Raw genomic sequence first — 17,495 nt, forward strand, 5'->3', positions numbered from 1 at the left:
GCCGCCGACCCTCCGCAATCTGGTTCGCACGGCGGCATTGCTTCGCAGCAGCGGGTCGAAACTGCACGTCAAAGCTGCGCGTCAAAGCTCAACTCCTCCTCAACAGAACTCCAACTGAACTGCGGTCCACTGAACTCTCTGCTCCTCCTCAACTGAACTGCTCAGTGCGTCCTCCTCACTCATCTCCCGAAGCAGTCCCTCCGTCGCCCTTTTTATGGCCCTTCCCGAGATCAAGCCGCGGGCTACACGGGCATGCCTACCGGGTCGCTCACTGCAGTGCCGGTTGGCTGGCACAGGCTCTTTTGCTCCACCTTTGATGACGATGCGCGGCCAACGCCCTTCTTCTCCGAGCTGACCGCGTGCGTAATGGAGGCAGATGCAGTTGGCAATAATGCAGTTTTGGGGAATGCGGTTGGAAATGGAGGCTTTGGGGAATTTGAAAAGGGGATCTATCTTATTTCATTTGGTGCAATGCAATGTCAACTCATGGAAAACAGAGCCTTAGATAATACACATAATAAAGAAATAACTATAGAGAGGTTCTATGATTGGCTACGTGCTTGTACATGGACGAGCTAAAGGAACGACCGTTGACCTTTTCAATTAATGGAGGTATTTACAAGGAATTATTACATTATTTACAGAGGGTGATATTTACAAACAATTACAGGATTCTCAAATCCGCAATAATATGTATGTATATATATACATATATATATATATATATATATATATGTATATATATACATACATACATACATATATATATACATACATACATACATACATTCATACATACATACATACATATATATATATATACATACATATATATATATATATATATATACTTTTTTTTTTTTTTACACCCACAAATGGGTATGTCTAATTGTATAAAAAAATTGAATCCAATGATTATACAAACGTTAGCTTTGTTTATATTCGCATAGAAACCTGAAGCTGTGGAGGTTTGCCTGATGCCTGAGTCATTTTCCAAACTGGACTTCCTCAAAGCAGCGTGAGTCATAGATTTATTCTGTTTCTGAAGGTGATTTGTGTTCCACAGTATATAATTAAATTTAAATAAAGGTTTAAAGAGGTCTGAAGTCATACTCGTATAAATAAATTAATTCTGGGTTTAACCGCCATTTTACACAGTGTCTGACTTTACCCTACTAACACGTTGCATAAGTAATCTCTGCCTGTTGTTTGTGTCCTTCACAACATCCTTAAAAACAGCAAGTGTCCTGTTTGGAATGTTTTTCAATTTTGTTTGACTGCCAGGCAGGGAGATAGAGTAAAAATATTATTTCACCTCTCTCCGCAGATTTGTGATCGGGATGAATTCAGAGCCAAAGTACGATAAAACGGCAAATTTGCCTTCCCATTCATGTTCCGATTTGTGTTCAAAATACAAAATTCAATTTAAATAAGTTGTTCCTCTATCATAAACTGATAAGACAGACAGACAGATGGACTGACCTGAACCAATTGATTACCCCTCTTTTTGCTTTGCTTGCGCTGGGTAATCACTAATCACTATGGTGTAGCGACTCATGGGTCCCCCAAAGCTCGAGACCAGCAACAGAATCTCCTGGCCCAAGCCGGTGACGTAACCGGCGGCCAAACCGCGGCGCCGAGGTTATAATCCTTTGCACCTGTCGGTCACATGACCACCAAAGCGTGGATCGCCTAAGAGGCGGGGCTTTGGTTCTGATGTATGCTTTTAGGTTTGGATATATATATGCGAACCCGATAAACGGGTTTTCAGAGTTCCCGAGATGATTATACAATAAACATCTTCTCCGACGAGTTTGTGTCTTGTCCGTCACTTCGTCCGTCTCAAGCAGGAGTGCTGCTCCTTCACTGGTGACCCCGAGTTTACGACACGCGATGGACACGGCAGTGTCCCTCAAACTGCCCACTTTCTGGGAAGCACATGCCGCCGTCTGGTTCGCTCAGGCGGACTCCCACTTCGCCCTGCGTGGCATTACAGAGGACACCACAAAATACCATGACGTGGTCGCCGCGCTCGGCTCCGTGACCGCTGCCCGCTGCCTGAGCCTCCTCCAGAGCCCGCCCGCTGACGGCAAGTACGACGCCATCAAGGCACTTCTTCTGGGCGCTTTCGCCCTCTCCCCGGCTGAACGCGCAAGCCGCCTGCTCGACCTTCCTGAGCTCGGCGATACACGCCCGTCCGAACGTATGGACTACATGCTCGCGTTGCTCGGCGAGCATCCCTCGGATTTCCTTTTCCAAGAGCTTTTTCTCCGCCTGCTCCCGGCCCAGGTCCGGGTCGCCCTGGCAAGCACGACCATCACGAACCCCCGTGACCTCGCCAGGGAGGCCGACAAGATCGATTCGGCAAGCCGGCTCGTCGGAGCGGCGAGCCAGCTCGTCGGGGTGGCTGCAGGGAGCCCGCCCGCCACCCAGTCGACGCCCGCGGCGCGGTTTCCCGCCCACCCGCCCGACGCCCGCGACGCAGCTTCCTTTCCGAAGGCCGCCGGGCCGGCGTGACTGGCAGCGGCGACGCCGCGTCACCCGGTCCCGACGCGTCGACCGGAGCCCCCGCCAGACCCGGCCTGGTGTTATTTCCACGCCAGGTTCGGGCGGCAGGCCCGATCATGTCGACCCCTGTGCACGTTCGGCAAGTCGGGAAACGGTCGGGCCGGCGCTCACTACCAGCCATGAGCGCCGGCCGTTCCGGAAACCTGCTATTCATCACGGACCAAGCGTCGGGGCGGCATTTTCTCTGCGACACCGGCGCTCAGCTGAGCGTCATTCCCGCTTCGGCAGAGGACAGGCGGGCCGCCATTTGCGGCCCCTCCTTAATCGCGGCCAACGGCTCCGCCATCCGCACCTTCGGCCCACGCACCGTCGCCCTCCGCTTCGGCAGCCAGCTCTTTCGCTGGGAGTTTGTGACGGCGGATGTCCCCATGGCTTTGCTCGGGGCCGATTTCCTTTGCGCCCATGGGCTGCTGGTCGACGTTAAACATCGGCGTCTCGTCAACGCCGAAACTTTCAGCTCGCTGGCGTGCGCCTTGAGCCGTTCCGCGCCCACCGAGCTTTCCTGCGTCCTCCCGTTGGCAGACGACTTCGCGCGTCTCCTCGCGGAGTTCCCGACCCTCACGCGACCAACGTTTTCGGCCGTCGCGGTGTGTCATGGCATCGAGCATCACATTCCCACTACGGGCCCGCCGGTGTGCGCCCGAGCTCGCCGTCTCGACCCAGACAAACTCGCCGTCGCCAAGGCCGAGTTCGCCGCGCTGGAGCGCCTCGGCATCGTGCGGCACTCCGACAGCGCCTGGGCCTCGCCGCTGCACATCGTCCCGAAGCCGGGGGGCGGATGGCGACCATGCGGTGACTACCGCCACCTCAACGACGCCACTACCCCCGACAGGTACCCCGTCCCGCACATCCAGGATTTTTCCGCCCGGTTGGCAGGGCGGACCATTTTTTCAAAAGTGGACCTGATTCGGGGGTACCACCAGGTGCCCGTCCGCCCGGCCGACATCCCGAAGACGGCCGTTATGACACCTTTCGGCCTCTTCGAATTCCTCCGGATGCCCTTCGGCCTCAAAAACGCGGCACAGGCGTTCCAGCGCCTGATGGACGGCATGCTGCGTGACTTGCCGTACCTCTTTACCTACCTGGATGACATCCTCGTCGCCAGCACGTCCAGAGCCGAGCACCTCCTCCACCTCTGGACGCTGTTCGGCCGCCTGAGCGAGCACGGCTTGATCGTCAACCCGGCCAAATGTCACTTTGGTGCGGCGACGATCGACTTTTTGGGCCACCACATCACCCGGAACGGCTCCGTACCGCTACCGGCCAAAGTCGAGGCCATCGCCGCTTTCCCGCGCCCCTGCTCCGTCAAGGCGCTGCAGGAGTTCCTCGGGATGGTGAACTTTTACCACCGCTTCGTGCCCCGAGCTGCGCAACTCATGCGGCCCTTGTACACCGCCCTCCGCGGCCAGCCGGGGAAGCGCGACGTCGTCTGGTCCACGGACATGGACGCTGCTTTCACCGGTGCGAAACGGGCCCTCGCCAACGCCACGCTGCTGGCCCACCCGGTACCCCATGCTCCCATCGCCCTCACCACGGACGCCTCTGACTACGCCGTGGGCGCGGTTCATGAGCAATGGGTAAACGGGGCCTGGCAGCCGCTCGCGTTCTTCAGCCGGCAACTCCTGCCCAATGAGTTGAAGTACAGCACTTTCGACCGCGAGCTCCTCGGGCTGTACCTGGCCGTCTGCCATTTTCGTCACCTCCTGGAGGGCCACCCGTTCACGGCCTTTGTCGACCACAAGCCATTGATTTTCGCCATGGCCAAGGTCACGGAGCCGTGGTCGGCCCGCCAGCAGCGACACCTCTCCGCCGTGTCGGAATACACCACGGACATCCGGCACGTCGCCGGAAAGGACAACGCCGTGGCCGACTGCCTTTCTCGAGCCGGCGCCAACGCCATCCACCTCGGCGTCGATTTCGCCCTGATGGCGACGGACCAGGCCACCGACGGCATGGTGCAGGCGCTCTGGGTGGCGGACACGGGCTTCCGCTTGGCTGACGTCCCCTTCGCGGACACGGTCCTGCTTTGTGACGTCTCCCAAGGCCGACCTTGCCCCGTTGTGCCGGTCACCTGGCGGTGGCGCATTTTTGCTTCGCTCCACGGCCTCTCACACCCGGGCCGGAAGGCGTCCCAGAGGCTGGTGTCGGCACGTTTCGTCTGGCACGGGTTGCGATGGGACGTCCGCGATTGGGCCAACGCCTGCACACCCTGCCAGCGGGCCAAGGTCCACCGTCACACCCAGGCTCCGCTGGCTCCTTTTTCAGTGCCCGAGCGACGTTTCGACCACGTCCACGTGGACCTGGTGGGTCCCCTGCCCCCATCGCAGGGGTTCACCCACCTGCTTACCATGGTGGACAGGACCACCAGGTGGCCGGAGGCCGTGCCCCTCGCCTCCACCACCACCGCCGACGTGGCCCAGGCGTTCATCGCTACCTGGGTCGCGCGTTTTGGCGCACCGACGGACATCTCGTCGGACCACGGCCCACAGTTCACGTCCGAACTGTGGGGCGTGGTCGCCCGCACGTTGGGCGTTACCCTGCACCGCACCACGGCCTACCACCCCCAGGCCAACGGGTTGTGCGAGCGGTTCCACTGCTCCATGAAGGCCGCACTCATGGCCGGCCTCCAGGACGACGGCTGGGCCGACCGGCTCCCGTGGGTCATTTTGGGCCTCCGCACGGCTCCAAAGGAGGACCTCCAGGCGTCCACCGCCGAGCTGGTGTACGGCCAGGCCCTCCGCGTCCCGGGCGAGTTCGTGCCCGACGCCACCGGCCCCTGGTCCGCCGCGCGCCAGCGCATGGACTTCCAGGAGGCCGCCAAATGTTTCGCCCCGGTGCCCACGTCCCGCCACGGCGACCCCCAATCCTATGTCCCCCCAGCACTCCGCACGGCGGAGTACGTCTTTGTGCGCCACGACGCGCACCGGGGGCCGCTCCGGCCACCATACGACGGACCCTTCCGGGTCCTACGACGGGACAACAAGTCCTTCGTTGTCAGCATCGGTGGCCGGGCGGACCGGATTTCGGTGGACCGCCTCAAGCCGGCCCACATGGACGTCGGCCAGCCGCCACGGCTGGCTCTACCACCGTGGCGCGGCCGCCCCCCTATCCACTGCACCCCCCATCCGGCCACCCGCCACCACACTGGACCCCCCCCCCCCACCCCCTCGCGACCAGCCAGGGGTCGTTTCGGTCGGGTCATCCGGACCCCCCTCAGGTTGACCTTCCTGGACCAAGTCGATCCTGGGGGGGCGTGTGTAGCGACCCATGGGTCCCACAAAGCTCGAGACCAGCAACAGAATCTCCTGGCCCAAGCCGGTGACGTAACCGGCGGCCAAACCGCGGCGCCGAGGTTATAATCCTTTGCACCTGTTGGTCACATGACCACCAAAGCGTGCCTCGCCTGAGAGGCGGGGCTTTGGTTCTGATGTATGCTTTTTGGTTTGGATATATATATATGCGAACCCGATAAACGGGTTTTCAGAGTTCCCGAGATGATTATACAATAAACATCTTCTCGGACGAGTTTGTGTCTTGTCCGTCACTACGTCCGTCTCAAGCAGGAGCGCTGCTCCTTCAATGCATTGCATTGCAGAGGAGAGTGCATTGCATTTTAGTCCGTTTGTGTGTTTGTGTGTTTGTTTGTCCGCACAGAATAAATATGATTTTCTCTGCAACCGTTGGTACGATTGACAGGAAATTGTCACCACAGGTGCAACTCCACCTGTATAATTTTTAATGATAATTATGACTTCATAGATCACGTGGTCGGCCACCAGATTGGGAAAAACGAAAAAAATTGCACCTCTATAGTTCTGAAAGCGCTGAATATAAAAAAATTGAGACATGACTCATTGTAAAGAACTTTCCATGGGGAATAAAATATGCTAATGAGGATGTCATATGTGCCTCCATTATGACGTCATAATTTGACAAGTACAAAACTTCATCCGATCAAGATGAAATTTCTTGAGCATAATCGAGGAATAAATTAGTGGAGAAAAAAAACAATGATGATGTCATCGGTCACGTGGTTCTGCCGCCATATTTGTTTCAGACCAAAAGCCTTGAAAACCACTGACAAACACATCCTGGCGAGGGTTTGCAATCTCTGATTGCCCTTTCTTGTTAATTTTGGTATTTGCCTCTTTTATCCAATATGGCCAAAGGTTGTTTAATTTGATTCCCGATGTTAAATTTGATTGGTCAAAGATTGTTAAATTTGATTGGTCAAAGATTGTTAAATTTGATTGGTCAAAGATTGTTAAATTTGATGCCTGATGTTAAATTTGATTGGCCAAAGATTCCTTCAGGCATAACCAACCATAGTAAAATTGTCATTCGACTGCTGGATTACATGTATGAACAACAAGAGTTACCACAACAAAAATATTCATTACAGGATTGTGATGATTCATGTGTTGTTCATACACGAAAATGGTAAATAAGAACACCTATGGACTGCAATCTTCAGGTCTTGCCTTAAATGTTCAATTTGGTTCAAGTCAGGACTTTGACAGAGCCACTGAAGAACATTTATTTTCTTCTTATTCAGCCACTTCATTGTGGCTTTAGCTTTGTGCTTCAGATCATTGCCTTGCTGAAATGTGATTCTCCTACCCAGTTTCAGATTCATGGCTGACTCAAGCAGGTTTTTTTATCAACGATTCTCCTGTACTTTGCACTGTCCATTCTCCCCGTTATCCTGACAAGGTTGCCAGTCCCTGTTGATGAAAAGCAGCCCCATAACATGATGATGCCACCACCATGCTTAACAGAAGGGATGGTATCCACTGGATGATATGCAGTTGGGCTTGCACCAGACGTAACGCTCTGAATTTAGACTAAAAAGCTCAATTTTTGTCTCGTCTGAGCACAAAACATGTCTGCACATGCCAGGAGTCTCATTTAGATGCTTTTTCGCAAACTCCACACAAGCTTTTAGATGCGTCTTTTGCAGTAATGGCTTCTTTCTTGCTACCTGCCCAGAAAGGCCAGTTTTGATTTGAGAAGGGAATAGGATATTGTGAAGAATATTGATATTGTTGATTGATTAACACTGACCCCAATCTCAAACACAGAACCTTGCAGATCTTTCAAAGTCATTGGTGGATTTACAGGTGAAATCCCAAACAGTTTCCTGCTTTGCCCGGCTGCTGAGTTTTTGCCCGGATCTGGGTAGAGTCTCGGTGGTATGATTTGTCTTCCACTTCTTGATGATGGATTTCCCCATACTCAAAGTGATAAGTGACAAATATTCTTATAAGCCTCTCCTAAACGATGCTTCTCCACCATTTTATGTCTGACGTCTTTGGAAAGCTCCTTGCTTGACCAATTGAGTTGCACCTTGAAACTCAGATAAGTCAGGGAGCTTAATTTTTAAAGTTAAATCACTGATTACATGCAGGTGAAAGCTTTTACATTTATTATGTAACCTTTCACACAAATAATTTCCTGAAGTATTTAGGGTTAATTCGGCAAAGGGGGTGAATAATTATGCAACTGAGAATCATCTGATTTTGTTTGCTAATCAAACTTATTCACATTTTATCTGCATGTTTTAGTTTTATCAGTTTGGAGTAGTTTGTGAAGATTATATATTTCGTTTAATTTGAAAATATCATGACATAAATGCAGGTGGTATCAAAATGTGAAAACTTTGGGGGGGGGGGAGGGGTTGTATATTTAGATGTGTTGCACCACCTTAACTTTGACACCTGCTTTTACATGTTTAGCAAGCACAATTTGGCCGACATGATTGAAGGAAGCTGCAAAACATTGCACGTGCAAGAGTGTGTTCTCCACCCAGAGGTATGTCAAGTAAATTATCATTAAGTATGAAATATTCTGAGCAGGTATCTCGAGATAGCATCATATATTTCATATGGAATATGTATGCCTAAAATCACAGAGCAAATTATTGCAGTTGTTCATGTTACTAGTGAAGGACCATGTTCCAGATGGGCTCATTCCCCCAACATGTCACTACGATAAGTGGATGCTGAAAGAAGATGATAATTCCCCCAGAAATGGGTTAGTTTAGTATGGCATTTATTTTAGTTTGGCCCTCCCAACTGTCGCAGTGCTATAAGATACACGTTAAAATATACAGGGACTGGCAGCAAGGCCTAGACTCTTCGAGGTATGTATACGCGTCTCTAAGCTGTCTAGCCTGGGTTTGAATCTCTGCCGAGCCATAAACTATTCCACAGGCAGCTTGATTTAACAATGTGTCTACTGTCCCTCGGATAGGCGTTAAACTGGGCGACCTGTCTGCCAGCATTAGTTGGTGGACATTAAGATCCTATTGTGTCCTTTGTGAAGAGTACGGGTACCCCCAGGGGTGGGGTCAAAAGGTAAAATGCCCCAAAAAATGCAATTACAGGCACATTTTAACATATATTTAAATGAAACTTTGTATTTGCAATCAACATTGGGGATGCATGAAATGTGTAACAATTTTTTAGATTTGACCCCAGGTTCATGCCCAGGGGTGGGGATTTGAAGTCACAGGGGCCAAAACGGGGAAAAATATTTTAACTAAAATTTTGAAAATCGGGTAATTTCTGGTGAATCTTTCAATCATGCTTTCGGTGGGAAGCGTGGGGATTTTTGAGATTTGGGATTGCGTGTCATAGACTTCGCTCTAGTCTTGATTTGCCAGGACTGTGATTCATTGCAGTTCAAAGTGCTTCAGCCTTTTTTGGAAAGCCTCCCAACAGTTTGTGAGGCCTTTCTATTCAGATTCTCCGTGAAGTCAAATAATGGTGTGTTGCCGAATAGTGCCAATATTCTCCCAAATAAAGCTCTGGAATGTCATTGCACCAATGAGACACTCTTTGTCTCATCTGATATGTGGAAAATTGTCCAAATGTCTAATTGACATGTGGAAAAATGTACTGAACTGCTTTCTTGCAAAAGATTCATTTTATATCTGATGAATATTGACAACCTCAAAAGAAAAGAAAAACAATAATTTGTTTTTGCCCACCCTGTATGAATCTTGAGTGAATGAAAATTTTGGCCTCTTAATGGTGGGATGGATCATGCACTGGATAATAACTCTTTGGTCACAATGTCCAAAGAACAAATCACTCGTGTGGATTTAATAAAAGGGAAAGAGTAATTATCTTGTCTTTTTTTTTTTTTGTATACAAGATCGATGCTCGTGAAAGAGCTAACATTAATCACACAAAAAGTCAAACCGACACATAAAACACAAAATAAGGGGAGCGGTAGACAAGATGGGGAGAGAGGGGGAAGGACACAAACACAACATTTGAGAGTAGGGACATCGAGAGAACCGTGGGAGGGAGAGGGCTTGGGGGGAGGTGGGAGAGGTAAAATCAAGGGAGACATATGGACACTGCAAGGACTTCCAGGAAAGAAGTTGGAATTTAAAAAAAGTGTATCTGGGGTGAATTAGTGGGGGTAGAAAAGATCAAGGTTTTGGATGGGGGAAGATAAGAGATGGTGGTGAACAGCTGTTTTAAAGACCTGGAGGGAGGAGTGGGATTGAAGGGAGTGGGGGAGTTTGTTCCAGAGGCGGGAGAAAATGGGACTGAAAGAGTGAAGATGAGCAGAGAGCCTAGATTTTGGCAGTTTAACCATAAGAGGGTTGCTGGCAGATCTTGTGCGACCTGCAGGAATATTTGGGGGACAGAGCACAGAGAGAGAGAGAGAGAGCTGGGGGAGCAAGGCCGGAGAGGAGTCGGTAGAAGACAGAAAGACCACCACCCTGCCGGCGGTGAATGAGTGAAAGGTCCTCGGAGCGACTTAGCTTCATCGCAGGAGATTCCAATGATTCTGAAAGCTTTGGTTTCAACAGCGTGAAGCCGAGCTTGGTGTGAGGCAGGAGCTCCAGCCCAGAGGGGGGAACAGTATTCCATTGACCTGCGGATGAAAGCCTTGTATGTGGCAAGGAGCTCAGGTGTGCCAAGGAAGGACTTCGCACGACGGAGGATGCCCAGTCGGCGACTGACTTTGGAGGCCTGCTTGGAAATGTGGTTTTCCCAAGAAAGATCATGGCAGATAGTGAGACCCAAAAGCTTGAGCGACAGTACTTCTTCGAGAGGATTGATGAGAAATTAGATGGGAGGGTTTTCCAGTTGGTCTTTTCGGAGAGACTTAGTAAGAGTGTGAGATTTGTCAGGATTGAAAGACATGTTCCACTTGTTTGACCAGTCTGTGATTTTGTCCAGGTCTGCAGAGAGTGAGGAGGCTGCAGACTGCTGATCTGAGGGATGAGGAATGCAGCGGCAGAGAGTAGAGTAGAGTCATCAGCAAAGAGATGGAGAGGATTTTCCAGAGAGTCGGAGAGATCATTGATGAAGACCAGAAATAGCACAGGGCGCAGAACACTACCTTGGGGAACTCCAGCCAGAACAGGGAGGGGAGATGAGAGAAATCCATTCAGGGTCACACGTTGACTACGACCAGAGAGGAAGTCCGCTAGCCATGAGTGGAGATTTCCATGGATACCATAGGAGGAGAGTTTGGTGAGCCGCGCTGGGAACCAGACCGTATCGGAGGCATGTGATATGTCAAGGGAGACAGCTCTGATTTGCTGTTTGGCATTGAGGACCTCCATCCACTGTTGAGACAGCAGAAGCAACATGTCCAGAGTAGAATGACCTGGTCTGAATCCAAATTGATGATCGGAGATCAAGCCATTGGAGAAGAGGAAGTATTTGATATCCAAAGCAATGATGGATTCCATGATTTTGCTGATAATTGGGAGCAGGCTGATTGGTCTGTCGTTGCAAGGATCTGTTTTTGCACCTTTTTGTGTAAAGCGGTAATGTTTGCTGATTTCCAAGATGCTGGCAGATGACCTTGAGCAAAAGAGAGGGTGAAAAGAACAGAGAGAGAGGGTGAGATAGAGCGGCAGAGCAGGATTTTAGGACCCGTGGGCTGATGCCGTCTGGTCCAGTTGCAGAATCAGAGTCGAGGTTTGACAAAAACTTCTCCACCTTGTCAGGAGAGAAGGACACAGAGTCCAGGATCAGTTGGGTTCGACATCATGCCAAAGACTAACATTTCAGCGTCGTCGGTACATAGAGTGCCCAGGGAAGTTGTGTTGCTTCTCCCGGCCTTGCTTGTCTGAAACCCACTCCTGTATTGTCTGCCAGCTCTGTCTGTATGTATGCATCTGTGTGGTTTGTGTAAAGTCTGTTCCAGGAGCCTCAGACTCTGTGTAAAAAAACTTTGCATATAACAAGAAAACCTGAGTTGTAGAGAAATGATGGACCTTTTGCATTTGCCGAGACGCGTTTAAAACACAACTAAAGCACACAAATCATACATATTCCTTCCCTGACATTGTTACTCCCGCTAGGGAGAAATGCATTCGATCGTGTGTGTGTGTGTGTGTGTGTGTGTGTGTGTTCGTCTGTTTGGTGTGTTCGTGAACAAGATATCTGGAAAAGTTCTGAACGGTTTTGGATGAAAGTTGGTGGGATGATTGCCCTTGTGATAAGGAAGAATTGATTAGTTTTTGGTGAAGCTCAGGATATTATTCCGGATCCAGGAATTTTTTGAAGGATTTTTTTACCATTGGAAGATAGGGCTCAGCAGCGGCCACCCACGGCGGGAGTATGCGCTCTACTGAGCGGCGTTCTAGTTTTGTTAATATTTCTTGTGAATTCTGTCTCGTATTGATAAACTCGTTTTCATTTTGTTACATCCACGAGTCGTAATGCGCACAGCTTGAGGTGAACTCCATGGTGCACCTGGAGGTGTGGCCTGTTTGTAGCTACACTGATGTAGGAGAATAAGAAAAAGAGAATACAACTATCAAAGTTTGTGCATATTGAGCATTTATTATAGTGATCTGAAAACGTGGTTCCTCCGATTTGTTTTTAAGTCGTTGGATTCTCCATTCGACATTGATCATGAAGAGTATGATGCGATGCCCATCACTGTGCGCGTTATTCCTTGGAAGCTCCGCTTCTTCTGCTCCTCCACTGCCAGGAAGCAGCTTCTGCAGGAAGTTCAACCAAGCACCTGATAGACCTTGACAGATGCTTCTTCAGCTTCAAAATTCAACAATGAATGAACATGTTGAGTCTCTAACCTGCCTCAGCACATTGCAGACCGTTTATAATCCATCCAAATATGTTTTCTGTCATTATGTTTCATTTTTAAGTTCTGATGACCACCTGTAGTTGTTTCAGAGCTGATGATTGATCATTGTTTGTCCCTTTCAATACCCACAAGGAACTACAGGTGTATTTATTGCACTTTTATCGGTTCGTTATCATTCACCGATATTTTCGTTTGCTTTGCTTGCTCGTGTATTTTTTTTTGTGATCATCTCAAATGCTCCGTTATATTTGTAATATCTTAAATAAAACATATTGCTCTCTGAGCACTGCCTTTGCAGGAAGTAAAATCGGAGAAACACAATTTCCATCGAAAACTATCATCTTGGTGCCTCAACTCACTTCCTGACTCCATGTGCACCATGAACAATGATACCATTTCTCCATATTTGAATGATGTACACAAAGGACCAGATTTTCTTTCTCTGTCAGTTCTGCTCTCAATTCAGAGGACAGTACCGGATATTAAAGGTTCCATGGTGTTTTGCAAAAAAGGGGACGAGTTATCACCGGCACCCTGGATTCAAAATTCGTGCTCTAACCTACAGAGGGGCACTGCATCAGTGGCACAACCAAGTATTGAATATAACAAGAACAACATTCGTTCAGGAATATATTATGATGACTTGTTTATTTGCATTTACAATAATTGTATAACACGGAATACAGAGACATTTCAGTATCAGCACATCATAATCAAAACAATCATCATAACTCACGTCAACTTATGAAATAAACTTTATTTCACGTGCACACACAACTTTACACAACGTAAGACATAGACAGTAATACAACACATAAAGAGAGCATATTCGGTTTTTTCATAATAATATGAATTAAAAGTAAACAATAAATACATCCATATGGACATGCAAGGATTGACTCCAAATCGAATGAATAAATTTAATTGTCTGGTTGAGTGTTACCCCAGGGTTAGCCCTCAATAGTTTCCCCAGAGATCCAGGTGGAGACGGGGTGTTGAACAGCGCGGTGTAACACGGATGACCAAATGAGCTTTACCCCAAGGCGTTCAATCCAATGATGACGATATTCGTGACACGAAAGTGAAAAAGGGGGATGACAAACTTACCTGCACGGCCTCCACCCGACGTATTCACACCTGCATAAATTAACTCGAACAACACGAAAGTAAAATGTACAAAAATACCGGTTTTATGAAAGAAATGCAGGAAACCAAATAAAACGAAATTCCTAAATGCAGCGCTCCCAGATAGAACCGAATACACAGAAGGGATAAAAGAACTGAAAATAAATACGTGTAATTTTCGTGGACACTTAGCTCAACTCGGCTGGTGTGTCTCGCCAGGAATCTTCCAGGCCCCAAGCGAGCAATCCGGGAGTGGCTCCGGCCTTGGTGGGAGAAAGCGCTCAGTGTGCCCTCGTTCACCAGGCTGCGCTTGTTGGTTCGAAATAGGCCTCCCACGCGAAGCGAACGAGCAGGCGTGTAGCTCGCTCTTCCAGCTGCTCCTGTCCTCACAATATCTGCACGGGAAACCGCAGTTCCTGGTCCATGGCTCTTCCTCCTCACGACCACCAGCAAGATGTCCTAAAACGGCCGTTCGCGATGACATCCACAACGAGAGAAGAACCAGAAGGACGTCGATGCGGCGAGAGATAAAAATGCGATGCTGAGAGAGAGACCAAAATGCGACCGTTCACCAACAAATTCCAATACAAGAAGGGACGAGAAGACGTCAGCACATGACCGTCCACCACCAAACCCAAACCAAGAAGGAAAAATGTCTGCAGCTCCAACTATTTTGAATGCGTGGCTCTGACGTCATCTCACCTCGTCCCTGTCTCTGACCACATCAGCGCGTTCCATCTTACCCATCTTTCTGTGCCAATCAAACCCCGGACCAATCATTGATCTTCGGGGCGTGGCCTCACGAATCTTTCGTGCCTGTGTGATGTAGCGGCTGCGGCGCCAGCAGTATTGTTCGATGCGTGATTTCCAGTTGGTTTTTATTAATCAGTGCGTTTAATGGGCCATTTCTTACCCGGTGTGTGCTGCGTATGTCATGGGGAACAAAGGAATAAATTACAGAGGCAACTACACACAGGGGATTTATTTACCCATAATGCCTCACTAATTAACAAGCCCCACCCCTCTCATGGGGAAAAAGATACACTTACACGACACACGGTCTACCGGATCCCGACTTATTACATGGGGTTTCTTCTTCTTCACGACAGTCAAAGCACACCACCTATACAATCTACCTGGACCAAGGCATCCCAACCCCCCACAAACATAACAATATTATTGGCAACTTTTGGAAGTAATTAAATTTCAAGCAGGTGATTTTCCTTTACTTTGGCATTGAACTCACCTGTGGTGAGTTGCAGGTGCCTCCAATATAAAAATAACTCATTTAACCAGTTTGAATGGAGAAAAGGATTTATTCTGCTGTTTTGGGGCATTGTGTGTACCGCAATTAGCATGGAGAAAAGAAAAAAAAACCCAGAGAATTGTCGGAGAAGGTCAGACACAAGATTGTAGCCAAGCATGGACAATCTCAAGGCTACAAGTCCATCTCCAGAGACCTTGATGTTCCTGTGTCCACTGTACGCAATGTTATCAGGAAGTTTACGGCCCATGGCACTGGAGCCCACCTCCCTGGACGTGGCCACAAGGGAAAACCTGATTTAAGATTGCAGCAAAGGAGTTTTTGAATGGTGGAGAAAGCACCTCGATCAACTGCCAAACAGATTCAAGCTGACCTTCAGACACAAGGTACAACAGTTTCAACTCGCACCATCCGTCACAAACTCCATGAAAGGGGGTTCCATGGTAGGATACCCAGGAGGACCCCACTGCTGAGAGAGAGACATAAGAGAACTGGAGTTTGCCAAACACAACTGAACAAACCAAAATCCTTCTGGGAGAATGTCCTGTGGACAGATGAGACTAAATTATAGCTTCTTGGTAAAGCACATCATCTCTATGTTTACAGAAAACAAAATGAAGCTTTCAAAGAAAATAACACCATCCCTACCATCAAGCATGGAGGAGGTTCAGTGATGTTTTGAGGTTGCTGTGCTGTCTCTGGCACTGGGTGCCTTGAATGTGTGCATGGCATCATGAAATCAGGAGATTACCAAGACATTTTGGAACGCAATGTTCAACCCAGTGTCAGAAAGCCGGGTTTCTGTCGAAGGTCATGGGTGTTGCAAACCAAAACTGGTTGTGAAGCAAACCAAAACTTGAAAATTGTCCAAGGACAATGACCCCAAACACACTTCAAAAAACACCCAGGAATGGTTCAAGACAAGACGCTGGACTGTTCTGAAGTGGCCAGCAATGAGTCCAGATCGTGGAGATCTGATAACAGCAGTTGGGAGAAGGCACCCTTAAAATCTTGGACAACTGGAGCAGTTTTTGCACAAGAAAAGTGGGCCAAACTGCCAGTAGAGAAGTGAAGGAAGCTCATTCATGGTGATAGGAAGCACTTGTCTGCAGTTATTTTGTCCAAAGGCTGTGTGTGCTACCAAATATTAAGTCGATGGTGTCAATAATTTTGTCAATGCCATTTCTTCTTATTTTATGATTTAAAAGGATACATTAAGTTCTGAATCAAAAACAAAGGTTCTGTAATATTAACAGTGAAATATATACGAAATATACAATAACTACGAAATCTGGGTTCTTTATCTTGGTGGAATTTTAAAAACAGAAGTGCACTGGAGAAGTGGCGTATTGAGGGAAAATGACGCTGAGGGTGAGATGTCAAATTGCCGCCCCTCGTAACTTCCCATAAGTCTTTGAATGGAGTGTGTGTGTGTCCACATGTGTTTGCACCCGTGTGTTTTTTTTAAGATCTAACATGCCAGTGTGTTTGCAACATGCCAGTGGCTGGGTGTGGGTACCTCTCTCACCAGCCATGGCTCTTCAGCAAAGGACTTCTGCGACTCACTGGGACTGACACATTCTGTCAATTTCCCGACCTGGATCTCAGTCAACGGAGCATCTTCTCTTCTGGACTTGGTTATGACTAACTTCGCTGAAAATGTCTGCTGCTCTTCTTCTGCTCCAATCGGCTCATCTGATCATGTGCTTGTTAAAGTGGACATCTCTCTGACCATTCTCAGAGAGCCTTCTCAGCGTCGACGAGTCTGGCATTTCACTCAGGCCAACTGGCACGGTCTTCAAGCAGCCATCAATCATCTGGACTGGTCTCCCATCTCTACCGCCTCTGACATCAACTCATCCTGGGAATTCTTTCAAAGTAAATTGCTCTCTGTCATGCACAGATTTATCCCATCTCGTCTTCAGTTGTCATACCCTTCCTCCCGTCCATGGTACATGGAATCTTGTGGTGAGGCTGTTGCCCAGAAACAACTTGCTTTCGTCTCCTGGAAAGCAACTCCAACGGAAGGAAATCTCATTTCCTTTCACAAAGCCCGAAACAAGTGTGTGTCCACCCTCAGGAGAGCCAGGAAACAATATCTCACCGTTCTCAAGACCAAACTCTCTTGTCTGTCTCCCTCTTCCAAATCCTGGTGGCATCTGGTCAAATCTGTTTCTGGTGTTTGTTCCCCCTCCATCCCCTCCCTCACCTCAAACGGCTACATGGCTGACTCCGCACGTGAAAAAGCTGAATGCCTCAACTCTGTGTTTGCCTCTAAATCTTGTGTCCCAAACCCATCCCTCTCTGTACCCACCGTACCCAGTCGTACCCAGCTGCCCCTGGACTCTGTGTCCTTTCCTGCTGACAAGGTGGAAAAGTTTATGTCAACCCTCGACTCTGATTCTGCAACTGGTCCTGACGGCATCAGCCCATGGGTCCTAAAATCATGTTC

General features: G+C 48.9%; 2 protein-coding genes across 2 annotated transcripts in view; one reads left to right on the plus strand and one right to left on the minus strand.

The window, feature by feature from the left end:
- Positions 1-17,495, minus strand: part of LOC144890669 (uncharacterized) — a 178,687-nt gene that overhangs the window by 47,093 nt on the left and 114,099 nt on the right. The gene's annotated exons all lie outside the window — the stretch shown is intronic.
- Positions 964-13,163, plus strand: LOC137419299 (acylglycerol kinase, mitochondrial-like). Its single transcript, XM_068105416.2, has 3 exons — positions 964-1,018; positions 8,304-8,379; positions 12,434-13,163. The coding sequence occupies exons 1-3, from the start codon at positions 978-980 to the stop codon at positions 12,575-12,577; spliced, it is 261 nt and encodes an 86-aa protein (XP_067961517.1). The 5' UTR covers positions 964-977; the 3' UTR covers positions 12,578-13,163.

This window comes from Myxine glutinosa, chromosome 1 (assembly GCF_964187855.1).
Source record: "Myxine glutinosa chromosome 1, kmMyxGlut1.1, whole genome shotgun sequence".
NCBI classification, from domain to species: Eukaryota; Metazoa; Chordata; class Myxini; order Myxiniformes; family Myxinidae; genus Myxine; species Myxine glutinosa.